The sequence below is a fragment of the Pongo abelii genome, chromosome 9 (assembly GCF_028885655.2).
Source record: "Pongo abelii isolate AG06213 chromosome 9, NHGRI_mPonAbe1-v2.0_pri, whole genome shotgun sequence".
NCBI classification, from domain to species: Eukaryota; Metazoa; Chordata; class Mammalia; order Primates; family Hominidae; genus Pongo; species Pongo abelii.
The window spans coordinates 76,426,268-76,448,634 of NC_071994.2; the positions used below are offsets into that span (position 1 = coordinate 76,426,268).

At 37.4% G+C, this 22,367-nt stretch overlaps 1 protein-coding gene across 3 annotated transcripts in view; it reads right to left on the reverse strand.

The window, feature by feature from the left end:
- PGM2L1 (phosphoglucomutase 2 like 1) overlaps positions 1-22,333 on the reverse strand; it is a 66,381-nt gene extending 44,048 nt beyond the window's left edge. Inside the window, exons 1-2 of one of the 3 annotated variants that reach the window (XM_054523767.2) lie at positions 20,769-20,977; positions 2,883-2,942 (exon numbers count right to left, since the gene is read on the reverse strand). Coding sequence is in view for 1 of the 3 variants with exons in the window: in NM_001132512.1 (NP_001125984.1) it covers positions 21,924-22,034 (111 nt within the window). In the remaining 2 variants the exon portion in view is untranslated. 3 annotated transcript variants of the gene reach the window in all.
- Between the last annotated feature and the right edge of the window lie 34 nt (positions 22,334-22,367).

Consider the following 22,367-nt stretch of genomic DNA (forward strand, 5'->3'; position numbering starts at 1 on the left):
ATGAGAGTAACTGAAATTTTAATCTGCTTAAAACTAATGGATGATATATAAAATCCAGACTCAAGGAGTTTCTGTTTCATAAATGGCACACACTAACAAATAACCTACATAAAAATATGAATAGCTATTATGGGAAAAATATGAATAACAATATCTGGGATACTATCATGTCTAAGATACCATGAGATTTCATAGAAAGGTCAAAGAGAGTGGAAGAGGGCTAACATTTAAAGATGGGCATAAGAATGGCAAAAATTGAATAGACTCTTCACGTTTAGAGAGTACATAGCACTGTAATACCCTGCTAGTAGGAATGTAAATTGGGATAGTCTTTTTACAGTGGTTTTACAGCAATTATCAAATTTTAAATTGCACATGCCTTTTGGCCCATCGATTTCTGTCCACAAAAATACCTTCACATGAACAATAATATTTATTCATATAAGAATGTTCACTGCAGCATCTGTATGGGTAGTATTATCATTAATATTACTATTGTGTAGATGAAGAAACTAAGATTTAGAGAGGGAGGCTAGTATCACTGAGCTGGCACTGGAAATTTAGACAGGATGGGAACCTAGGCTGGGCTGGCTCTAAAGCCTATACCGTCTCACTACAAACAAACAAAATAATTGTGTTGGGGTGTTAATAATGCTTCTGATAACAATTTAACTTCAGTTACAAAGCAAAATGATATTCCTTTTTATTACAAGTATAGTGTGTGTATATATATAGTATGTATATATAGTATATATAATGTGTATATAGTATATATGTGTGTATATATACAGTATGTATATATGTGCATATATGTAGTATGTATATATAGTATATGTATATATATCTAATGAGTATATATGTGTATATACACATATGCATATATGTATGTGTATATACATATGTATACACACACACACATATATAAATGATCCACCAGACATAAATGCTGTTGGTTACTGAGTATACTTCCTAATGTTTAACAGCACAGCTACTAGAGTAGGGCCTAAAAATTCCATTCCCAGTTACAGACTTCACAACCAGTACTAACCTAATTCCTGGTTGTTGAAAAGCTTGTAAATTAGAGAAAAATAAAAATGAATAAAGAATCATGATCTATTAGACATAATAAATACATTTGTATGGCAAAAAGAGCTAAATAATTATGACAACAGGCATTTGAAATCTACTTTACACTCAGATTTCTCCACTATTTAACAGTGAGACATTAATTTAGATGTTGATGTTATAAACTTTTAAAAATATAACCTAAAAAGTTATCTAGCAGCCATAATTATCACATATTCTCCATTCAGATGAACTTACATTTGTATTTTTTGCTAAAGTCATTATATCACTACGATTTTATAAACTATAATATATGAAGATTCTAAAGAATTATAAACGAATTATTATTATTATTTCTTTTTTTTTTTGAGACGGAGTCTCGCTCTGTCACCCAGGGTGGAGTGCAGTGGCGCGATCTTGGCTCACTGCAAGCTCCGCCTCCCGGGTTCACACCATTCTCCTGCCTCAGCCTCCCGAGTAGCTGGGACTACAGGCGCCCGCCACCACACCCGGCTAATTTTTTGTACTTTTAGTAGAGACGAGGTTTCACCGTGTTAGCCAGGATGGTCTCAATCTCCTGACCTCATGATACGCCCACCTTGGCCTCCCAAAGTGCTGGGATTACAGGCGTGAGCCACCGCGCCCGGCCAACTAATTATTTTTAAATGAAATTTTCATGTAGAACTCAGGTATAGTAAAATGAAAAGGAGAGCAGAGGAGTATATACAGTGTTTTCATTTCTATAAAAAGAGGTATGTGTATATTTATATATCATCTAGAAGTATTCCATGCAAATATAAGAGACTAAAAATAGTGATTACCTCTGAAGGGGATATTAGGCATGGGGTTTCAAGTAGAAAAGTGACTTATTTTTATTGGACAGCCATGATGCTGTTTGGATATTTTATGTATATATTACTTCTTTATGGTTAAAAACTAGTTAGGTATTCATGATGGCTGAGAAAAACCACTACTTGTGTGTCTATGTGAATAATTTTTTACCTCACAAATTGCTCTCCTTTTCCCATTCACAGAAAGCTACTGATAAGACCTGAATCTATAAAACATATATTGGCATTCTCTCAAATGCAAATTATTGGTTGCTTTCTGAATGTGCTCCCTTATTTACAATTCACTGATTACTTGGGGATAGAAGCCTAGTCAGGAAAAAAAAAAAAAGAGGAGGAAGACAGTAGGAAAACTATTTGACTGACCTGCTTTGAAGAAACATACATACCAGGCTGGGCACATTGGCTCACGCCTGTAATCCCAGCACTTTGGGAGGTCGAGGCGGGCGGATCACCTGAGGTCAGGAGTTCAAGACCAGTCTGGCCAACATGGTGAAACCTTGTCTCTACTAAAAATACAAAAATTAGCTGGGCATGGTAGCATGTGCCTGTAGTCCCAGCTACTTGGGAGGCTGAGGCAGGAGAATCACTTGAACTAGAGAGGCAGCGGTTTTAGTGAGCCGAGATTGCACCACTGCACTCCAGCCTGGGCAACAGAGTAAGACTCCGTCTCAATTAAAAAAAAAAAAAAAGAAAAAGAAATATACATACTGACCTATTATATAAAATGAAAATTAATTATTTAGAAAGTAAATGCATTCAATCTGAAATAAATTTGCTTTTAACTAGCATATCTTAGAATCCTAACAATTTTAGTACTCCAAAAAAGTAATCCTGCAGAAAATCCAAAAGATATTAGTGACTACTAGCATTTCTCTGTACTTCATCAGTAATAAAGCTAGTTGTTTAGTATGAAATCAGTAAGGTGCAGAATATAGAAAAAAGCCATACATTATCTTCAAATTTTACCTGTATACCAAAAATTTTCCTTTAGGTTCTAATCCTGTGGTTTGCTTCAACTTTACATGGCTGAAATGAAGAAAAGAATCTTCTTACATAATACTTGTGGAGTTTTCTTTTTTCTATATTGTAGAACCATAAGGCCCCAATTCAAAGAAAACATGAAAGAATTCATTTTTCTAAAACCACTTAAAAAAAATTAACTTCTTACAAACTTTCACAGATGTGAAGAACGTTACACACCAGACCAAAATTCACATCAACTCTGCCTGCCGACCAATGAAAGTATTAACATTCACTTATGAAGGATCATTTTGAACTTGCCCAAGTTTTCTGAACCTATTCTGTTCATAACTAGGGACTTCTATATTATTTATGTATAATAAATATAAATGTTTATAAAAGAGTGTAAAAAAAGTAATCAAGTTTGCCAATGAGAAGTGCGTTAGTTTGTCTGCATTGGTATAAAGGAATACTTGAGGCTGGGTAATTTATAAAGAAATAAGGTTTATTTGGCTCACGGTTCTGCAGGCTGTATAAGCATAGCACCAGCATCTGCTCCACTTCTGGTGAGGCCCAGGAAGCTTTTAGTCATTGCAGAAGGGAAGGATAGCCAGCCTATCACATGGTGAAGGAGGGAACAAAAGCTGCCAGGCTCTTCAACAATCAGCCCTCATGTGAACTAACAGAGTGACAACTCCTTATTATCACCAGCAGAGAACCAAGCTATTCATGAGGGAACCACATCCATGACCTAAATGCCTCCCACCAGGACCCACCTCCAACACTGGAGGTCACATTTCAACATGAGATTTACAGGGGACAAAACAGCCAAACCATATCGAAGAGTTTGCCTGTAAATCTTTTTTCCTACTTATCTTATAAACCTACTATTTTAATAATTCTAACACAATTTGAATCTACTCTATTAGTATTCTAGTACAAAACCTAACAGCTTAAATACACTCAAAAACATGAATCGCATTGTTTAGAAGATTGGAACAGATCTAAAAGAACATAATATATAGTAAAAATCCCAAATTCAGGCTGGGCACGGTGGCTTATGCTTGTAATCCCAGCACTTTGGGAGGCTGAGGTGGATGGCTCACCTGAGGTCAGGAGTTTGAGAACAGCCTGGACAACATGGTGAAACCCCGCCTCTACTAAAAATACAAAAAATAAGCCAAGCATGGTGGTGGGCACCTGTAATCCCAGCTATTCGGGAGGCTGAAGCAGGAGAATTGCTTGAACGTGGGAGGCGGAGCTTACAGTGAGCCGAGATCATGCCATTTGCACTCCAGCCTGGACAACAAGAGTGAAACTCTGTCTAAAAAAAAAATCCCAAATTCTAATATTGTTACACATCTAAAGGGGAGCCAATATACAAAATTGACTCTTAAGAACTCAAATACTTCTAAAGTTGCAAAATTGTACATAACATTTTTAAATGTTACTGACAGAGACTTGTGTCTAAATAATAAATACCAGTTTTATATAACTACGGAGAAAAACATTTTTATTTTGTTTATCTATTTATTATTTTGCTCCTCATCTTGAATGAAAGACAAACAAATTTTAAAGTTTATTTCTAACCAGAAGTTAAAATAGGAAAGTGCAATCTGAAAATCTGAAAGGTAAACACAGATGACATTTACTTCTGAGGGTAAGCCAATTTGAAGATCCAAGTCTAGAGTCTTGGAGCAGAACTGCTTTTCTAAATCAGATGTTTCCTTATTAAGTCCAAAATATATTCATGCTAAACGAATCATTCTTTCCTATTTAAATAATTTTTGTGTAATTCTAAATTTAATATCCCTATCTTTAAAAAATTTGTAGAAGTTAACATAAATTTGGCTTAGATAAAAAACCTGAATATAAAATATACTCATCATATAAAATGAGATTTATTTGAATAATTGCTTAATAAACACAAAAATGATATCTACGAAATGAAGTACTAAATACCCCCAAAGTAGAAAATAATCCTTGAAATATTATCATTTAAGAATATTAGATATACCAAATTAGTGTGAAAAATTTTTAAAAGTTAATTATTTTGTTTCAAAAAATACCTATCTTTTTTTTAAAAAAACTATAATTTTAACAAAGCACATACATTGAGCTCAATTTTACTGGTCAATGACATAGTCAAACTTGTCTCTGTTAAGTTTTAAGTAAAAAATATTTCTCATATAAGGTAGTCAACATAAAATATTTCAAATGTTTACTGTCTTTCTACAAATATTCTGACACATCACACTTTTCTTGACCAACAAAGAATCCAATTATTGGCAAATGTGCTCAGTAGACCACTGCAGGAGAGAAAGATCACTGAACTGTAATTCTAGAAGGTTTGGCCCTGATCTTGAGCCAGCAATTGCTTAGCTAGATCATCCTGAACAAGTCACTTCACCTTTCCTTAGACTTTAGATTCCAAGCAGATGTGATGATTTTTGAGATTAACTTTTCAAACTCTACAGGTTTTGTCAGTAAGTGATCATGTAAGGCACTAAGTATACTAAGTTCAAGGGTTCCAGTAGCATCTATTACTAGCTTTATGACCTTGAACAGGTAATTTCACTCCAGTATCCTCACCTGTAAAAAACAGGAATCATGTTCTACTCTTCTTCCTGGGCACCATGGCCAGCCTCCCTTGGAGCTAAATGAGACCATGTGACAGAGTTGTGGTCACTGGATATGAAAGAGATGTGCACCACTTCCATGCCTAGCCCCAGACCTACTCCCCCACCACTCCTCTTTCCCCATTTACCCATTAAACAGAGAGGACTCTAAGGACCTAGAGGAGTATGTAGCAACAAGATGGAATAAATGATTTCACGGAGCAAAATCCCCCTCCTTTACCTCCTACCTCATGGACCAGCCCTGGGCTGTAACGTGAGCAAGAAATAAACTTTCACTGTGTAAGCCACTGAAACTTTGGTGTATTTGTAGGGTTTTTTGTTTGTTTTTTGTCTTTTTTTTTTTTTTTTTTTTTGAGACAGAGTCTCGTTCTGTTGCTCAGGCTGGAGTACAGTGGGGATATATCAGCTCACTGCAGCCTGGACCTCCTGGGCTCAAGTGATCCTCCTGCCTTGGCCTCCCCAAAGTGCTAGAATTACAGGTGTGAAGCCACTGCACCCAGTGTAAGTAATACTTGAACTGAAAAGTGAAAGATTAGTAGGAGCTGGATTGTGGAGCAAGGAGGGTGAGGAACAAGTTGGGAGTAGAGAGATAATGAGTTCAGTATTAGACTTACTGAGTTTGAAATAATATCTATAACAAGCATGCTAACCATTGCTTCTCCCCCACCAATAGTAACCTAGGAAATGAAAATTAAAACAAGATACCATTTTTCACCTAAAAATTTATTAAGAATTTTTAAAATGAGTAAGCCCAGTGCTGGGGAATGAAAATTAACTCTAGTAACCAAGGAAATGAAAATCAAAACAAGATACCATTTTTTCACCTAAAACTTGATTAAGAGTTTTTAAAATGAATAAGCCTAGTACTAGAGAATGAGAGTATATTTATTGCTATGGCTTAGTAAAAAACCATTCTAAACTTAATGGTTTCAATCAATAATCATTAATTATCTTTCACAGTTTCTATGGGTTAGGAATTCAGAAAGGGCACAGCCAGGATGGCTTGTCTGTGTCCTGCTGTAGGCTTGTCTATCTGGCAGTGATGCTGACTATAGCCTGGGGCCTAGTGGAGGCCATCAAATGGAACACCTACAGAGGCCACTCCCTGTGGCCTCGGTTTCCTTGCAATGTTGGGTTCCAAAGGCAAGTGTCCCATGAGCAAGCAAACCAAGTGGAAGTCATATTACCTTTTATGGCCTAGCCCTGAAAGGCAGGTTAGCTTCCACTGCACTGTATTTATTATTTTTATTTTTATTTTTTTGAGGCAGAGCATCACTCTGTCACGTAGGCTGGAGTACAGTAGTGCAAACATAGCTCACTGCAGCCTCCGCCTCCCAGGCTAAAGCAATCTTCCTACCTCAGCCTCCCAAGTAGCTGGGACTACAGGCATACACCACTGTGCCTGGCTAACTTTTTAATTTTTTGTAGAGATCAGGTCTTGCCATGTTGCCCAGGCTGGGCTTGAACTCCTAGCTTCAGGCAATACTTCCGCCTCAACCTCCCAAAGTGCTGAGATTACAGGCATGAGCCACCGCACCTGCTTTGTACTATATTTCTTTAGACAGTTACAAAGTTTCACTCAGGTTCCAGCAGAGGGAACACAGATCCCACCTTTCAATTGAGGAGTACCAAAATCACACAATAAGAAGAGCATGTGGAATGGAATATATAGGTGCAGCCGTCTTTAAAAATACAATCTGCTACAGAGGGACTATAAATCAATCAACATCTCAGATGACAATTTGCCAATGTTTTAAGTAGCTTAAATATTAAATAGTCTTTGTTTTAGCAATTCTACTTCTAGAAATTTATCCCAAAGAAATAATCACGGATGCACGTTATGATTTAGTCATAAGGATATTCACTAAAGTAATAATAATAAAAAAGTAAGCAAGCCACATGTTAATAGAAAACTAGTTAAATAAAAAGGCTGATGTAATAATACATTAAAATAATGTATTAAAAAATCGCAATAGAATTTTAATATGCAAAAACACTTAGATATATTAAGGGGGTAAGTATATAAACCATACGTGCAATACAATTCCAAATTTGTAAAATATACATAAATGCACAGAAAAATAAAACTAAAAAAAATGTGATTGTTCCTTATATCTTTATAGGGAAGGATTACTTATGTAATCAAGGAGAAAAGTTTACAGAATACAAATTAACCCCAAACTCTTATTTATTTAAAATTTTCCTTTATTTTATATTCCAGATACATGTGCCGGTTACATAGGTAAATGTGTGCCATGGTGATCTGCTGCACCTATCAACCCATCACCTAGGTATTAAATCCCACATTTTTCCTGATGCTCTCCCTCCCCACACCTCCCAGACAGGCCCCAGTGTGTGTTGTTCCCCTCCCCGTGTCCATGTGTTCTCCTTGTTCAGCTCCCACTTGTAAGTGAGAACATGCGGTGTTCGGTTTTCCGTTCCTGTGTTAGTTTGCTGAGGATAATGGCTTCCAGCTCCATCCATGTCCTTACAAAGAACATGATCTCAATCCTTTTTATGTATACATAGTATTCTATGGAGATATATAAATATACATATATATAACATTTTCTTTATCCAGTCTATCACCGATTGGCATTTGGGCTGATTCCATGTCTTTGTTATTGTGAATAGTGCTGCAATGAACATACGTGTGCATATATCTTTATAATAGAATGATTTATATTTCTTTGTAACCCCAAACTCTTAACCTGTGGATTAATGTCATTCATCAGTTTAGGAAATTTCATAGTAACTATCTCTTTCCTCTCCTTAAGAGATTCCAATGAATAGCATGTTAGACCTTTTCCTGTATCATCTTATGTCTCATAGCCTCTCTTTCACTCCCCCACTTCCCCCCCATCCTTTTGTCATTCCATGCTTTGTTCTGAATATTTTTCACTGACCTATCTTGTAGTTTGTTGATTCTCTCTCTGATTCCTCTCTAAAGTGTTGTTAAATTTGTTCATTGAATTCTTAATTTTGGTTATTGTATTTCTTCAGTTTCAGAATTTCTATTTTTAAAAATTTACTTTTTGTATTATTTTCATTTCTCCACCAATTTTTTTAACTTATGAGATTACTCTTACTTCTGCTCTCTGCTCAATTTTAATCTATTTTATCTTCTTGATCTTGACAATCTTAGTTATTTTAAAGTCTACATTTGATAAATATAGGAGCCCTTGCAGGTCAGTTTGCATTATCTGTTGTTTCTGCAGGTTCTTGTTTATGTTGACTTGCTTCCTTATATGTTTGGTTATCTTTGACTCTGTACTATTATATTTATATTATTTTTGTAATATTAGGTATTATATTTAAAATATTATTAGTAGGAATAATTTGGAAACTAAGATGAAGCTACCTCCCTCCAGGAAACTTGTTGTTTGTCTGTTGTTTTGCTTTTCTTAGGCATCTGAAAGCACTAGCAATCTAGGTTCACTTTAATCCAATTTCCAAGCCATCCAAATGACTCAAAACTGGAATATAGTCTGTACGCGGAGTGTTTACTTTGAGTTCACCAGTATTCACAGGGCAGCCCTTTGGACTTCTAATCTAAAGTAAGAGTGTTTTCAGGGTCTCCACCCACAATAGGGCCTAGATTCCAATTTTTGTCCCGCTATACTAGCAAGGCTAACAAAAAAACTGCCAATCTTCTTAGCTGCCTATCCTGATCAATAAATGTGCCCTGGGCAAAAGTGGCCCTAAACACTAAACTCAGCTCTCTGAATTTCTGTCTTCTTCTAGATTATGGCCTGGAATTTCCTTCTTCTTCCAAATCTTGAACTGGAAACTCTTGACTAACATTAAATAACACCTTCAAACAGATTTTTAAATCTATATTTTATCTATTTTTTCCAGTTGTTGGAGGAAGATTGTCCAAATTACCTCATCTGTCATTTCTAGAAGCAGAAATCTTTCTACCCTATAACACTACACTATATAGTATGGCTTTATTACATTTAACTTACATGTACTCCACCATATGTATTTAGCCCTGCCTCCTAAATATTAAAATTGTATTTTGTGTATGTGCTCTATTATATATGGCACATTACTACATATGTTACATATTCTCATATATTACTATATAAGGATAGATACTTGAAATCATGTATCTTGTAGTTCTTGGACAATTTAAGGGTTTACAAGGGTGATTTTAAAATTTTATACCATTATCATTATTTATTGACTTTGGAATCTAACTCCTAAGTAAGACAAGACTCCATTATACCAGAAATGTTCTCATATGGAAGTTGCCTATTTGGAATACTACAGAACATGTTTTTATTCTGAGTAGGAGCTTAAATAAGATAATATCTAGGTTTCTGTCAACTGAGATTCCATAGTTTTATGCTTAATTTAACGTATACCTGTATACCAGACAAAAGATTCATGGCTTGATATTTAATGCATATTTTGAAATGGTGAAAATACTACCAACAGGAGAACCCTGCCCATCAGCATGAAAACTACCAAGAAAGGAAACAATAATGTGCTTTTTCTTTTTCAATAAAGCCCAAATTTCATATTCTTCTGAAAAATAGGCAAAAATTATGGTCTGACTGCATTTCCCAGAAGTTAAATATCTCTATATCATGTATATGTCATCTTTACACGTTATAGAAATAATTTAAGGGAAAAAGTTATATGCAAAATGATGCTCTCAGCATTATTCAAAATAGTTTTTAAAAATCAGAATACTTTAAGACATCCAGCAAAAAGGAAATGGTTAAATATGATATATTTACCAAGTGAAATACTATGCTGTCAATAAAATTATAATTATGTTCTACATGATAAAATTACATATATAAATTCAAAAGACAAACTGAGAAAAAACATTTGTAATATATGATAAATCAATCAAAGGCTTATTTCTTTAGCATTAAAACAGGAGAAAAGATTAATAACTCAATAGAAAAGCTAGCAAAAGATATGAATAGTTCATAGAAAAGGAAATACAGCTATCTTTTAAGTATATGAAAATATACCTCACTTATAAGAAAAATGGAAATTAAAGCTAAAATAAAATATAGTTTTTATTTTTCACAATGGTAAGAAAAATATTTGATACTGCATGGTAGAGTCAAGAATTTGAGAAAGCAGGCACTTCTATATATTGTTGGTAGAAGAATACATCGGTGCACACTCTCTGTAAGGCAACTAGGCAATATCTGTCAAAAAAAAAATTTTTTTTTTTTTTTTGATGTAGGGTCCCACTCTGTCACCCAGGCTGGAGTGCAGTGGTGCCATCACAGTTCACTGCAGCCTCAACCTCCTAGGCTCAAGCAATCCTCCCACCTAAGCCTCCCAAGTAGCTGAGACTATAGGCACATGCCACCACGCCCACCTAATTTTGTTTACTTTTTGTAGAGATGAGGTCTCCCTATTTTGCCCAGGCTGGTCTCAAACTCTGGGGCTCAAGCAATCCTCCTGCCCTGGCCTCCCAAAATGCTGGGATTACAGGCATGAGCCACCACACCCAGCCTCCCACAGTTATCTTCATTTAAGTGAAAAACAAAATGATATTTTAACTGAACAAGAAAATCAAACAAAACCCTAGTATTCCTAGATATGCCTTGGTTACTTTGAAGAAAGGAAGAAGGGAGGAAAATGGAATCAGAGAGGTGGACATGTGAATTTAAATTATAATTTATTTCTTTTAAAAGATGTGATTCAAAGTTAGCAAAATATATGATTTAACGAAATGGGAGCTATCATTTTCTGTCTTTTTAAAAAGAAGACAGAGATCAATTTGCTAGTGAGTCTTATGGCTTCTTTTCCTGATTTTCTTACAAAGCAAACATCCTTATGTAAAACTTTTATATCTACATTTCTATGAGAGTTTCTAGGATCCCCTCCACGACTCCATTCCATCTCATCCTAATTACATGCTGCAGCCAGATTAATCAGCCAAGAATCAGCAATAGAGTTCAATTCTCATTACATCAAATGTAAAAATTAGAAAGGTTGGGGTCAGATCCCAAAGGGCAGAGGAGTTTGAAACCTTCTTGGATTCAAATAGTTCCCTCTCTCTACACTTCTCTGAGCCTGGGTTTGTGCATAGGCTTAAAAAAATGGAAACAACTATCTCAAACAATCCTTGGGAGAATTAAGAGACTTTCTACATGAAAGCATCTATTAAGTACCATGTCTGGTACATGATCACTCATAAACACTAGTTTTCCTTCACCTATACTTACTGGCCATAGTAGCACAATACATACGCTATACTTAAGAAATCTGTTCATGGTTTCTGCATGCCTCCTGCTCAGTTTCATTTCCCTCATCAGTGTCATTTTCCATTTTATTATTCTACTGTGCCCATTTTAAATTTTTGCCCCCATATCCATTATCTATTCGTATCCTACTTACCCTTCAAGTCCCAGCTCAAATTCTACCTCTTACAAAAAATCTTCCTGACTTTGAACTCCTATTGCCCTTAAAAGCCAATGTCAGACAGTTGACCACTTAATTTTTATTTATATTTTAAATTTTACTTTATTATGAATTACAGTAACACATTTCTCTTATTTTAAAAATACTAATAATACAGATAAAGCTACCGACATCGTTGACCATTACTCTCATTCCCAGACCCCACCTTTAGAGGTGCCACTTACAGCTTGTAATACATTCTTCCAGACCTTTACTACACATCTACATACTTGTAAAATGCAGTTTTGCTTTAACTCTTTTTTTATATATATGGCATCAAATTGTACATGTTGTTCTATAACTTGCTTATTTCATGTATATCTTGCACAGAGGGCCAAATACTGCATGATTTCACTTATATGAGGTATCTAAAATAGTCAAATTCATAGAATTAAAGAGTAGAATGGTGGTTGCCAGATGCTGGGAGGGAAGGAGGAATGGAGAGTTGCTAAGCAAGGGGCATAAAGTTGCAGTTAAGCCAGATGAATTCATTATAGAGATATGCTGTGCAGCACTGTACCTACAGTTAACCATACTATATTGAATACTGGAAAATCTGTTAAGAGGGTAAATCTCATTTAAGTGTTCTTACTATGATAAAATAAAATTTAAAAAAATATAAACCTATATACCTATGTATCCATATCTCTCTTTATATCTATATATCTTGGAGGTCCTTTTAATACATATAGAGCCATGCTATTCTTTTCACTCCAGAGTGTTGCAGTTTATGTTATCATTTATTTATTCATGGACACTTAGGTTTTTCCCTCATTTTTACTTACATAAATAATGAAATATTTCAGAGAGAAAATGACGTGAAAAAATTCTGAAGCAGAAACACAACATAAAACCACTACTTACATTAAAGAGGTTTTCTAACAAGGTAGACATTAAAATGTCTTTGAATCAGAGAGATATGGTATTTTTCATTTACCATATTATAGTCTTCATACTCTTTAAGGCATTAAATATGACCATTTCCATTGTTTTGTTTGGTAAGATACACTCCTCATTAAATGACTTGGTGTAAAAGATCTTATGAGGATTGGCAACACTATCTCACTGCCTTCCTGTCTATTCTTCACCAGCATAGATCATTTTCTCCATTAACTCCCGACACTAGAGGTCAGCAGCCTCAGTACTAATTAGTAGTAATGCAGACCACAGTTGACTAATGAAAACAATACTCCTTCAGTAAAATCTGCACTAAATTACTAATCAACCTTTTATTTTGAGGGAAAATATTTCTAAAAAACCAAACAGACATAAATTAGGTAAAAACAGGTTTCTCCATGAGACAAGCCAATTGTGCTGTCTCTCCAAAAGGAAGGATGAAAGAATTCTGATTTAGATTATCCAGGGATTATCATTGAAATCTAAACTAATGTAACCAGGTGTGGTGGCTTGTGCCTGTAGTCCCAGCCACTCGGGAAACTGAGATGGGAGGATCACTTGAGCCCAGGAGGCTGCAGTGAGCTATGATCACACTGCACTCTAGCCTAGGTGACAGGATGAGACCCTGTTTCTCTACAAAACAAAACAAAACAAAAACCCTGAGCTAATGAAATATAATAAGATGTATATTCTTTTGTTAATTCAATGTATCTCACAAGTAAAACCTGGAAGAATCAAATGATGATAAATTCCTTTTTATTAGATTCTCCATATTCTTTGATTTTTTTAAATAAGAGGAGAGGAAGAGACAGGAAAAATACTTTTTTAAAAATTTATTTTTTTTTGTCTGTCACCCAGGCTGGAGTGCAGTGGTGCGATCTTGGCTCACTGCAGCCTCCACCTCCTGGGTTCCAGTGATTCTCCTGCCTCAGCCTCCTGGGTAGCTGGGATTACAGGCAAGTGCCACCATGCCCAGCTAATTTTTTGTATTTTTAACAGAGATGGGGTTTCACCATGTTGGCCAGGCTGGTCTCGAACTCCTGATCTCAGGTGATCCGCCTGCCTTGGCCTCCCAAAGTGCTAGGATTACAGACGTGAGCCACTGCGCCCGACCGGGAAAATAATTTTAGATCAAAGACATATCCGAATAGGTTTTCTAATGGCCTTGTAGAAAACTTGAAGGAACTGGCCGGGCACGGTGGCTCACGCCTGTAATCCCAGCACTTTGTGAGGCCGAGGCGGGCGGATCACGAGGTCAGGACATCGAGACCATTCTGGCTAACATGGTGAAACCCCGTCTCCACTAAAAAAAAAAAAAAAAAAAAAAAAATTAGCCGGGCTTGGTGGCGGGCGCCTGTAGTCCCAGCTACTCGGGAGGCTGAGGCAGGAGAATGGCGTGAACCCGAGAGGCGGAGCTTGCAGTGAGCCGAGATTGCGCCACTGCACTCCAGCCTGGGCCACAGAGCGAGACTCCGTCTCAAAAAAAAAAAAAAAAAGAAAGAAAAGAAAACTTGAAGGAACTGAACAAACAGCTTTTATGAAAGAAAAAAAAAAAAAAACAGGGCAAAGAAGTCCCCCAAATAACAAACAGAAGTGCTAGTCTACCTATTTTGAAAACTGTCAGGTGAGACAGGAAGGGCTTTCAAATATGAATCACTCCTTTTCAAATATATCTATGGAAAAATGACTACACTGTAGCTTTTCCACACCATCTTCTTTCAGTAAGCAATCTACATTTAAGGTTTCTCCATCTTTTCACAGCTTGATAGCTCATCTCTTTTTGTGGCTTGACAGCTGATTTGTTTTAATCACTGAATAATATTTGATATGCAACAATTTGCTTATTCATTCACCTATTGAAGGACATCTTAGCTGTTTTTGGTTTCAAGTACATTTTTAATTTGAAGAAATAAAAGTATAAAGACTTTTGGGTCAAGATAAAAGACTTAAACACTTGTCTCCCCTCCCTGAGAACTTATTACAGTGATAGTAAAGGAACGAAAGGACTAAACCTACAATGTAAAAAGAACTGGAGGAAGGGGTCAGTGGGTACTGAGGAGTAGATGCAATTTCCACGTACAAAAAGTAGCATGAAACAAAGTGCAATAAGCCCAAACCCAAAATAACTTGATAACATGTACATTTTGTTCTATAATCAAAATGAAATCTTGTCTTCAACATGGATGAACCATGAAGACATCATGCTAAGTGAAATAAGCTAGTCATAGAAAGACAAATATTGTATGATGCCACTTATATGAGGGACCTAGATTAGTCAAATTCATAGAAACAGAAAGCAGAATGGTGGGTGCTAGAGGCTTAGGGGACGAAGAAATGGGGAGTTATTTAATGGGTACAGAAATTCAGTTTAGCAAGATGAAAAAGTTCTGGAGATCTGTTTTTCTTTCCTTAAGATCCATCAATTAATTGTTCAAAATGATGCCCGATTTTAGTTGGCTTCATTTTTAGACCATAACTTAACTTACTCAGCTTTGTCTTTCCTTGCTTATTTGGGTCCTTCATTCTTTCCTTCCCTTCCTCCCTTCCTACTTTCTTCCTGTCTTCCACCTCCCTCCGTCCCTTCCTTGGGTAACTGCTTTTTCTTTTCTGTTCTTTTTTTTTAATGTTGTTGACCAGAAACAACACGCCATCTTCACCATATTACTAACATCTTCCAGCTTTTTACTATTTATGGCATAGATGCTGAATTCTTTTTCAAGACATATTTCTGGAACCCCAGTGTGGATTAGTACACTATTGTCATCTAGGATTTCTTTACATTGGATTTCTGGGGAAGTTACTCCACGTCAGCTTCCTCATATTTCCTATTTCCTTTTGCTATGTTTCCTCAACTTTAACTTCTATATTTTCTATTGCTTTTGGCAGGGGTGGGGTGTAACGTTTTTTTCTTAATTTCCAAGAGCTCATTATTGTTTCCTGTTCCTTTTTCATAGCATATTTCCTTATTTGATGGAATAATTGTCTTATTTAATCAAAAAACATTAAGTTCTTGTGTTCCCTGACTTAACTCAGTTTTTTTCCTGTATCCATTGCTTTACTTATTTTTCATGCAGCTTATTTCCTTTTTATAGTTTGATCATTAGTTAGTTACTAACATCAATAGATTTTTAGCCGCTGGTACCCAACATTCTGTTTTCTGTTTCTGTGTATTTGACTACGCTAGGTACCTTATATAAGTTGGTATGGGTTTTCTCTGTTTTTATGTATACAATATGTTTTCTGCCAGTCTCCTCTTAAATAGAATGGCCAGTTGGAAGCCCTGTTTGTTAGTTACACTTATTGTCCTGCAAACTTTGCTAGCATTAATTATATTGTTTAAACTTTTGAAATGACTAATGCTAATAGCATAACTATCAAAATTTAGGAGACATAGAGAATAGTGAGTGAATTCCCATTTTTTATAGCACAGGGATATATCTGGCAGATAATATCTAAAGCTTTAAAATACATCAAGAAATAGTGCTTCTAGTATATTACTTAGTCTTTTCATGGTAACCACAAAAATAACTAAAAAGAAACTTAAAATGACTTATAAGGAGCAAACTGAGGAAAAGAAGAGGCAGTTAGGATCATTGTTTTCCATTATAATCCCTTCTGTACTATTTTTTAAAATCATAAGCATGTATTTCTTCAAAAAAAAAATTGCAGATAAAATGATGAAAACAGGAGAAAATGTAGGAAATTTGGAAGTAAAAAGAAAAAAATGAATTTTAATTCTAAAAAGAAAAATTCAAATATTCATTTATATGTACTAAATTTCTTGGACAGAAGGAGAATACTGTGTTGCCAAGGAGACCAAAGCAACTGTTCGGCTCTTAAAAAAAAAAACCCATGGCAATTTATTCTGCATAATATTACATCCTACTCCAGCTTTATAAAAGCCAATAAAATGGTTTTAGTGAGGGCCTTGAAACTTAGTTTATGTTGTCACTAACATTTATTAAACATTTGGTTTATGGAGTCTACCATAGTGATAAGAATACAGTAAAAGTCAGATGACCTAGGTTTGAGTCCCAATTTTACCACTTAAAAGCCGTATCTCCTTGAGCAAGTCACTTTTCTTTTATGAGCTTAAGTTTCTTTACTTGTAAAAATGGGGACAACTACTACCTGCCTAACACACTGTTGCTATGAATAGCAAATGAGACTTAGAGCATTTTACCAAAGTTGAAACACTACAAAAATAAATTCAAGGAATAAGGACTAGCATTTCCCAAAAGTAATAAAGCCATATGTGTATACTGTGTACTCTTCATTGATTAAATGTCAAATTCAGTATTAGAAAAATGTGAACAAAAAATGTTATATAAACTAGTATTATAAAAATTGGATTGAACTAGGTGGCAGATCCAAGCTCCCATCTAAGCTCCCCAACTGGATAATGTCCACAATTTCTTTGGGTCTCTACGCAATGACCCTGGAGTAGACCACCTTTGTAGAGGTATGTCATAGGTGTATTTCCCATCGCATAATGATGACTTAAAAGGAAATTCGCTCACCACCTTTTCTATCTGGGCTACATTAGGAGGCACAGAAAATCATGCGAGTGACATTGAAAAAAAACTTCTACCGTTAGACTAATGTTTGAATCACTGGCTTAGATTGAAGTATTTTATTTCTATTTTCAGGCTTTTTATAAGCCTACGCTACTTGAACTTTACATGATACTCTTTCTCAACACAGACCTACAGTCTGAGACCACAGTGCTCTACTTGCTATTTCTTAAAATGCCATGGCCAATTCCTGCCTCCACATCGTTGTCGATATATAGGAAGTTCAACACCTTTGTAGCAGGCTGAGCAGCTCTGCCCTGTGTCCCAGCTCTATTCCCCATCCAGCCACTGACCCATCCACTTTGCCAGTGCCTAACATCTTACATATAGGACTGCTTTTAAAAAGAAAATTCACAATGGATAAAGAACAGGACACACTATATTGGGAGAACCTGCTTCTGGGCCAGCAAAACTGGTCTATAATTTGACAGAATGTATGAAAGCACTGAAAAAAAGAACTAGGAAGGAGGTGAGTGACTTAGCCCTAGAGCATAGAAGGAGAGAGCACTGATAGTAGAGTCATCTGTTCGCTGCCTGGAGGAGAAATGCCTTGATCTAGGACTTGTTGGGTTCTAGTGGCAGGGTAGTCCCATTGTGGAGATGTGTGCATTTACTTATTTACAGGTTGATGCTGTTAAATGTTTGTGTCATATATCTGACTCCCTGTGATTTGATTTCATGACCACCAAAAATCTTCTTTTGACTTCTCCTACAGTACATCTAGAAAATGCCCTGAATAGAAACAAATCTACTTAGCTATTACATCTGTACCATACATTAATAAAACATTCTGAATTCAGACATCAGTTTCTGTGGCATTGGGCACAGTGAGTACATCCTGAGACAAGGTAGGCTAACAAATTAGGCTGAAGGCTCAGGAATGGAAGGTCACATTCTGGACTTGTAAATTTACCAACAGAAAGCCACCCCATAGAAACTACATGGAGTACCCCAAACTGCCCCAATAAACACCTGTCTTGTTGCATTGTTTTCTTTTTAACATTTACACGCACACCTGTGTGTATTTAAGCCCTTCAAGACATACTAAAGCCCTTCTATGACCTGGTCTTTACACATCCTTCCAAAATTTTCTATGTACCCTGCGCAACAGCAGAAATAAAAGTTCTTAATACACACATTAAAATTTCTCTTTATGCTTGTCATAGTTCTCCTTATGTTAGCAAGTCTAATTTTAACTAATTCTGAAAGTTCAAGCACAAATAACATTTTTTCATAAAGACTTTTCAAATACACCAACCGAGACTAAGATTAGTAATTTTAGTGACCAATGCAAGTAGCAAATTGACCTCTAATCAATTTAAAACTTATTATATGCCTCATCTGAGTCATGAAGAATTGGTGGCATTTGGTTCCTTTTTTAATTAAATAGGTATTCATCAGTGTTAAAATCAGTTTCTCTATGTTAAAAGACTACACATGCCATCAATATATAATGTAAGAAATGCCATGAGTCTGATCTTATTTTACATTTCTGCACTCTAAATTTCAGTGCCCTGAGACAGTCTAGCTTACCTATAGTATCAATCTACAGTAGATACAATTTCTCCATTAAATGTATTCTCTCCTATTAAGAGAGGATCAGTGAAGAAATTTATTAATTTATTAAATAATTAACAAATTACTTAATCTATTCCTCTAAGGATACTTATTACCTGCCCCTATTATTTATGCTTTTCCTTCCCTTCTATTTTCTTTAAAGATATGATCCATATCTATTTCATCTTTCTATCTCTCACAGGTTTCAGCTAATGCCTTATATTCAGAGGCACTTTAAATACAAATTAAGAATTTATCTTCCACTTTCAATGAAGTTTTATCTTCATTATTTTCATTTTGTTTTGTTTTATTTATTTTTGAAATGGCATCTCACTCTGTCATCCAGGCTGGAGTGCAGTGGAACGATCTCAGCTCACTGCAACCTCCGCCTCCCAGGTTCAAGTGATTCTCTGGCCTCAGCCTTCGAGTAGCTGGGACTACAGGCACAGGCCACCTCGCCTGGCTTTTTTTTTTTTTTTTTTTTTTTTTTTTTGTATTTTTAGTAGAGACTATGGCCACTATGTTGGCCAGGCTGGTCTCGAACTCCTGACCTCAGGTGATCTGCCCACCTTGGCCTCCCAGAGTGCTAGCATTACAAGTGTGAGCCACCATGCCTGACCTCTCTTCATTCTTTTTATATGTATCTTATCTTCTAACGAAGTCTTCCTTGAGCATCTCAGTCCACTGTTTACCCCTACTTTTGAACTATAAGAACTGACTGCCTACAAACCATTTAATTGCCACCAAAACCACTCTAGCATTATTATTTTATGTGCATTTTACAGGTTTCTTTAATATTTCAGTATATCCCAACAATATATAGGCATAGAATGGACAATCAATAAATATAAATTCATTCAAACAATCTTTTAAAAATAATTCAGGGGCCGGGTGTGGTGGTTCATGCCTATAATCCCAATACTTTGGGAGGCTGAGGTGGGAGAATCCCTTGAGGCCCAGAGTTCAAGATAAGCCTGGGCAACATAATGAGACCCCATTTCTAAAAAAAAAAAATTTTTTTTTTAATTAGCTGGGCGTGGTGGCATGTGCCTGTAGTCCCAGCTACTCGGCAGGCTAAGGCAGAAAGATCACGTGAGCCCAGGAGTTCAAGGCTGCAGTGAGTGCAGTGAGCGGAGATTGCGCCACTGCACTTCAGCCTGGACAACACGGTGAGACCCTGTTTAAAAAAAAAAAAAAATCAATCAGGAGACTCATTAGCAAAAGTATAGTTAAAACTGGCACCTAAAGAGAACAAAAAGTCTTGCTACTCCAAGTGTGGTCCACAGACCAGCAGCATTAGTATCACCTGGAAATTCATTCTTTTTTTTTTTTTTTTTTGAGACGGAGTCTCGCTCTGTCGCCCAGGCTGGAGTGCAGTGGCGCGATCTCTGCAAGCTCCGCCTCCCGGGTTCACGCCATTCTCGTGCCTCAGCCTCCCGAATAGCTGGGACTACAGGCGCCCGCCACCGCGCCCGGCTAATTTATTGTATTTTTAGTAGAGACGGGGTTTCACCATGTTAGCCAGGATGGTCTCGATCTCCTGACCTCGTGATCCACCCGCCTTGGCCTCCCAAAGTGCTGGAATTACAGGCGTAAGCCACAGCGCCCGGCCGTAAATTCATTCTTAGGCAGAATCCAAGGCCGCACCCCAGGCCTCCTAAATCAGAATCTGTATTTCGAGATCCCCAGGTGATCTGTAAGCACATTAAGGTTTGAGAAGCATTAGTTTAGACTGCAGAGGAAGAATTATTCGTCCAATACACATATGACCAATTAACACCAAATACCTCATTGTAGTTGCTTATTTGTTGGTCTTCCTCATCTGCTAACTGAGGCTTGTTGAGGGCAGGAACCCTTTCTATTTTCCTCACAGGTATTTCCTGGGTCTAACAAGACCTAAAACACGCACTCAGCATTCAATATTTTTTTGCTAAATGAATGAATGAATAAAGCAAAAACAAAACTTTCAGAAAGAGAAGCCTTAAGGAAATTCATTTGTACAACATGATGTCACATACTACCATACAAATTCCTTAATTCAGTGTCATTAATTCCATTTTAAATGTGCTGCCTTCTCTACTTCAACAAAGGTATTTTGTGCACGTGACAAAGCAAAAGCTTGGATTATCTTCCTCTGTTGGAGCCACCAGGGACCTCTTTTACAAGTAAGATAGCTGCATTTTAATTCTGATTGTCACAAATCCATCCCAAATGCCCGCACAAGGTTTAATTACCACAACAACTTGAAGGTGGGGGCGGAGGGTGGGTGGGGAGGTGTTGGTAGAGAAGTAATGGTTAAGGCAAAAACAATCCTGTATTAAGAGTACCATATGAAACCTGGAAAACACGATTCCTTGAACAGATTAATTCCAGAAAATAGCTGCTAGCAGGATAAAGAAGAGGTAAGCGCCTTGCCTTTCCCAAGAGCAAAAGGTGATACTAGACAATACCAGGGAGTGATAAAAGACCAGCGACTACCTAGCGACAAAAGGAGGAAACACACCAGACCAGAACTAAAGCGGATAGCGGTTAGAAACGCCCAGTAAGGGTGCCAGAAACCACTTTCAGGTATGTGGAGAAGGAAGTCAAGGGAGAAAAAGGGAAAGGAAATCGTTGTTTAGGGTATAACTTATAATGATGATTTTTTTTTTTTTTTTTGGAAGAAAGAGGGAAGACAGCACTTGAAGGGAAAGAGGGTAAAGAGGAAGGGAGGTTACAATTGAGAGCACTGCAGAAGGAAGCGATGCAGATGTTGCCGCCCGGCTCTGGCAGTCCGAAGGAGGAACCCCACGCATAGGTGGGTGGCAACGCCCTGCTCCGCTGCCCCCCGCTCGGTGTCCCGAGCCATCTCCTCTGCAGCCCGCGGGGCGCTGGGTGGGCACAGGAAAGAGCAGACCGTGTCGGGGAGGCGACGGCGTTTGCCGGGCTTACCAGGTACCCACCTTATCCCAGCGGAGCCACTGCCCGATGGCCGTGTCCAGCTGAGGGTCCCCGGTGTGGTAGGGGGCGTGGAGCAGGTTGGAGTTCAGATCCCCCTCTGTGTTTTCAGCCATGGCGACCAGACAGGTGTACGGGCCGGGGGCCGGCGAAGACACTGAGTTGGGGTGGGGGGTGGCTTGGGGTTCGCTCACCAGGGTCCAGGCGTCCCCACCTCACTGAAGGGCATCGGAGACCAACCGCAGGGTGTTTGTAACAGCTCCTGCCGCGGCGTCAGGGAACTGTGAGAGAGGGGATTTATGGCCGCCTGCTCCTCAGCGAACCAGGTCCGGGTCTCTGGGCGAAGTGACTGAGGCGGTCGCGCCGCGAGAGAACAACAACAGTCCCAGATGTCTGGGTCCTGGCCCCGCCGCCGCCGCCGCCGCCGCCCGCACCGCCTACGGCCCCGC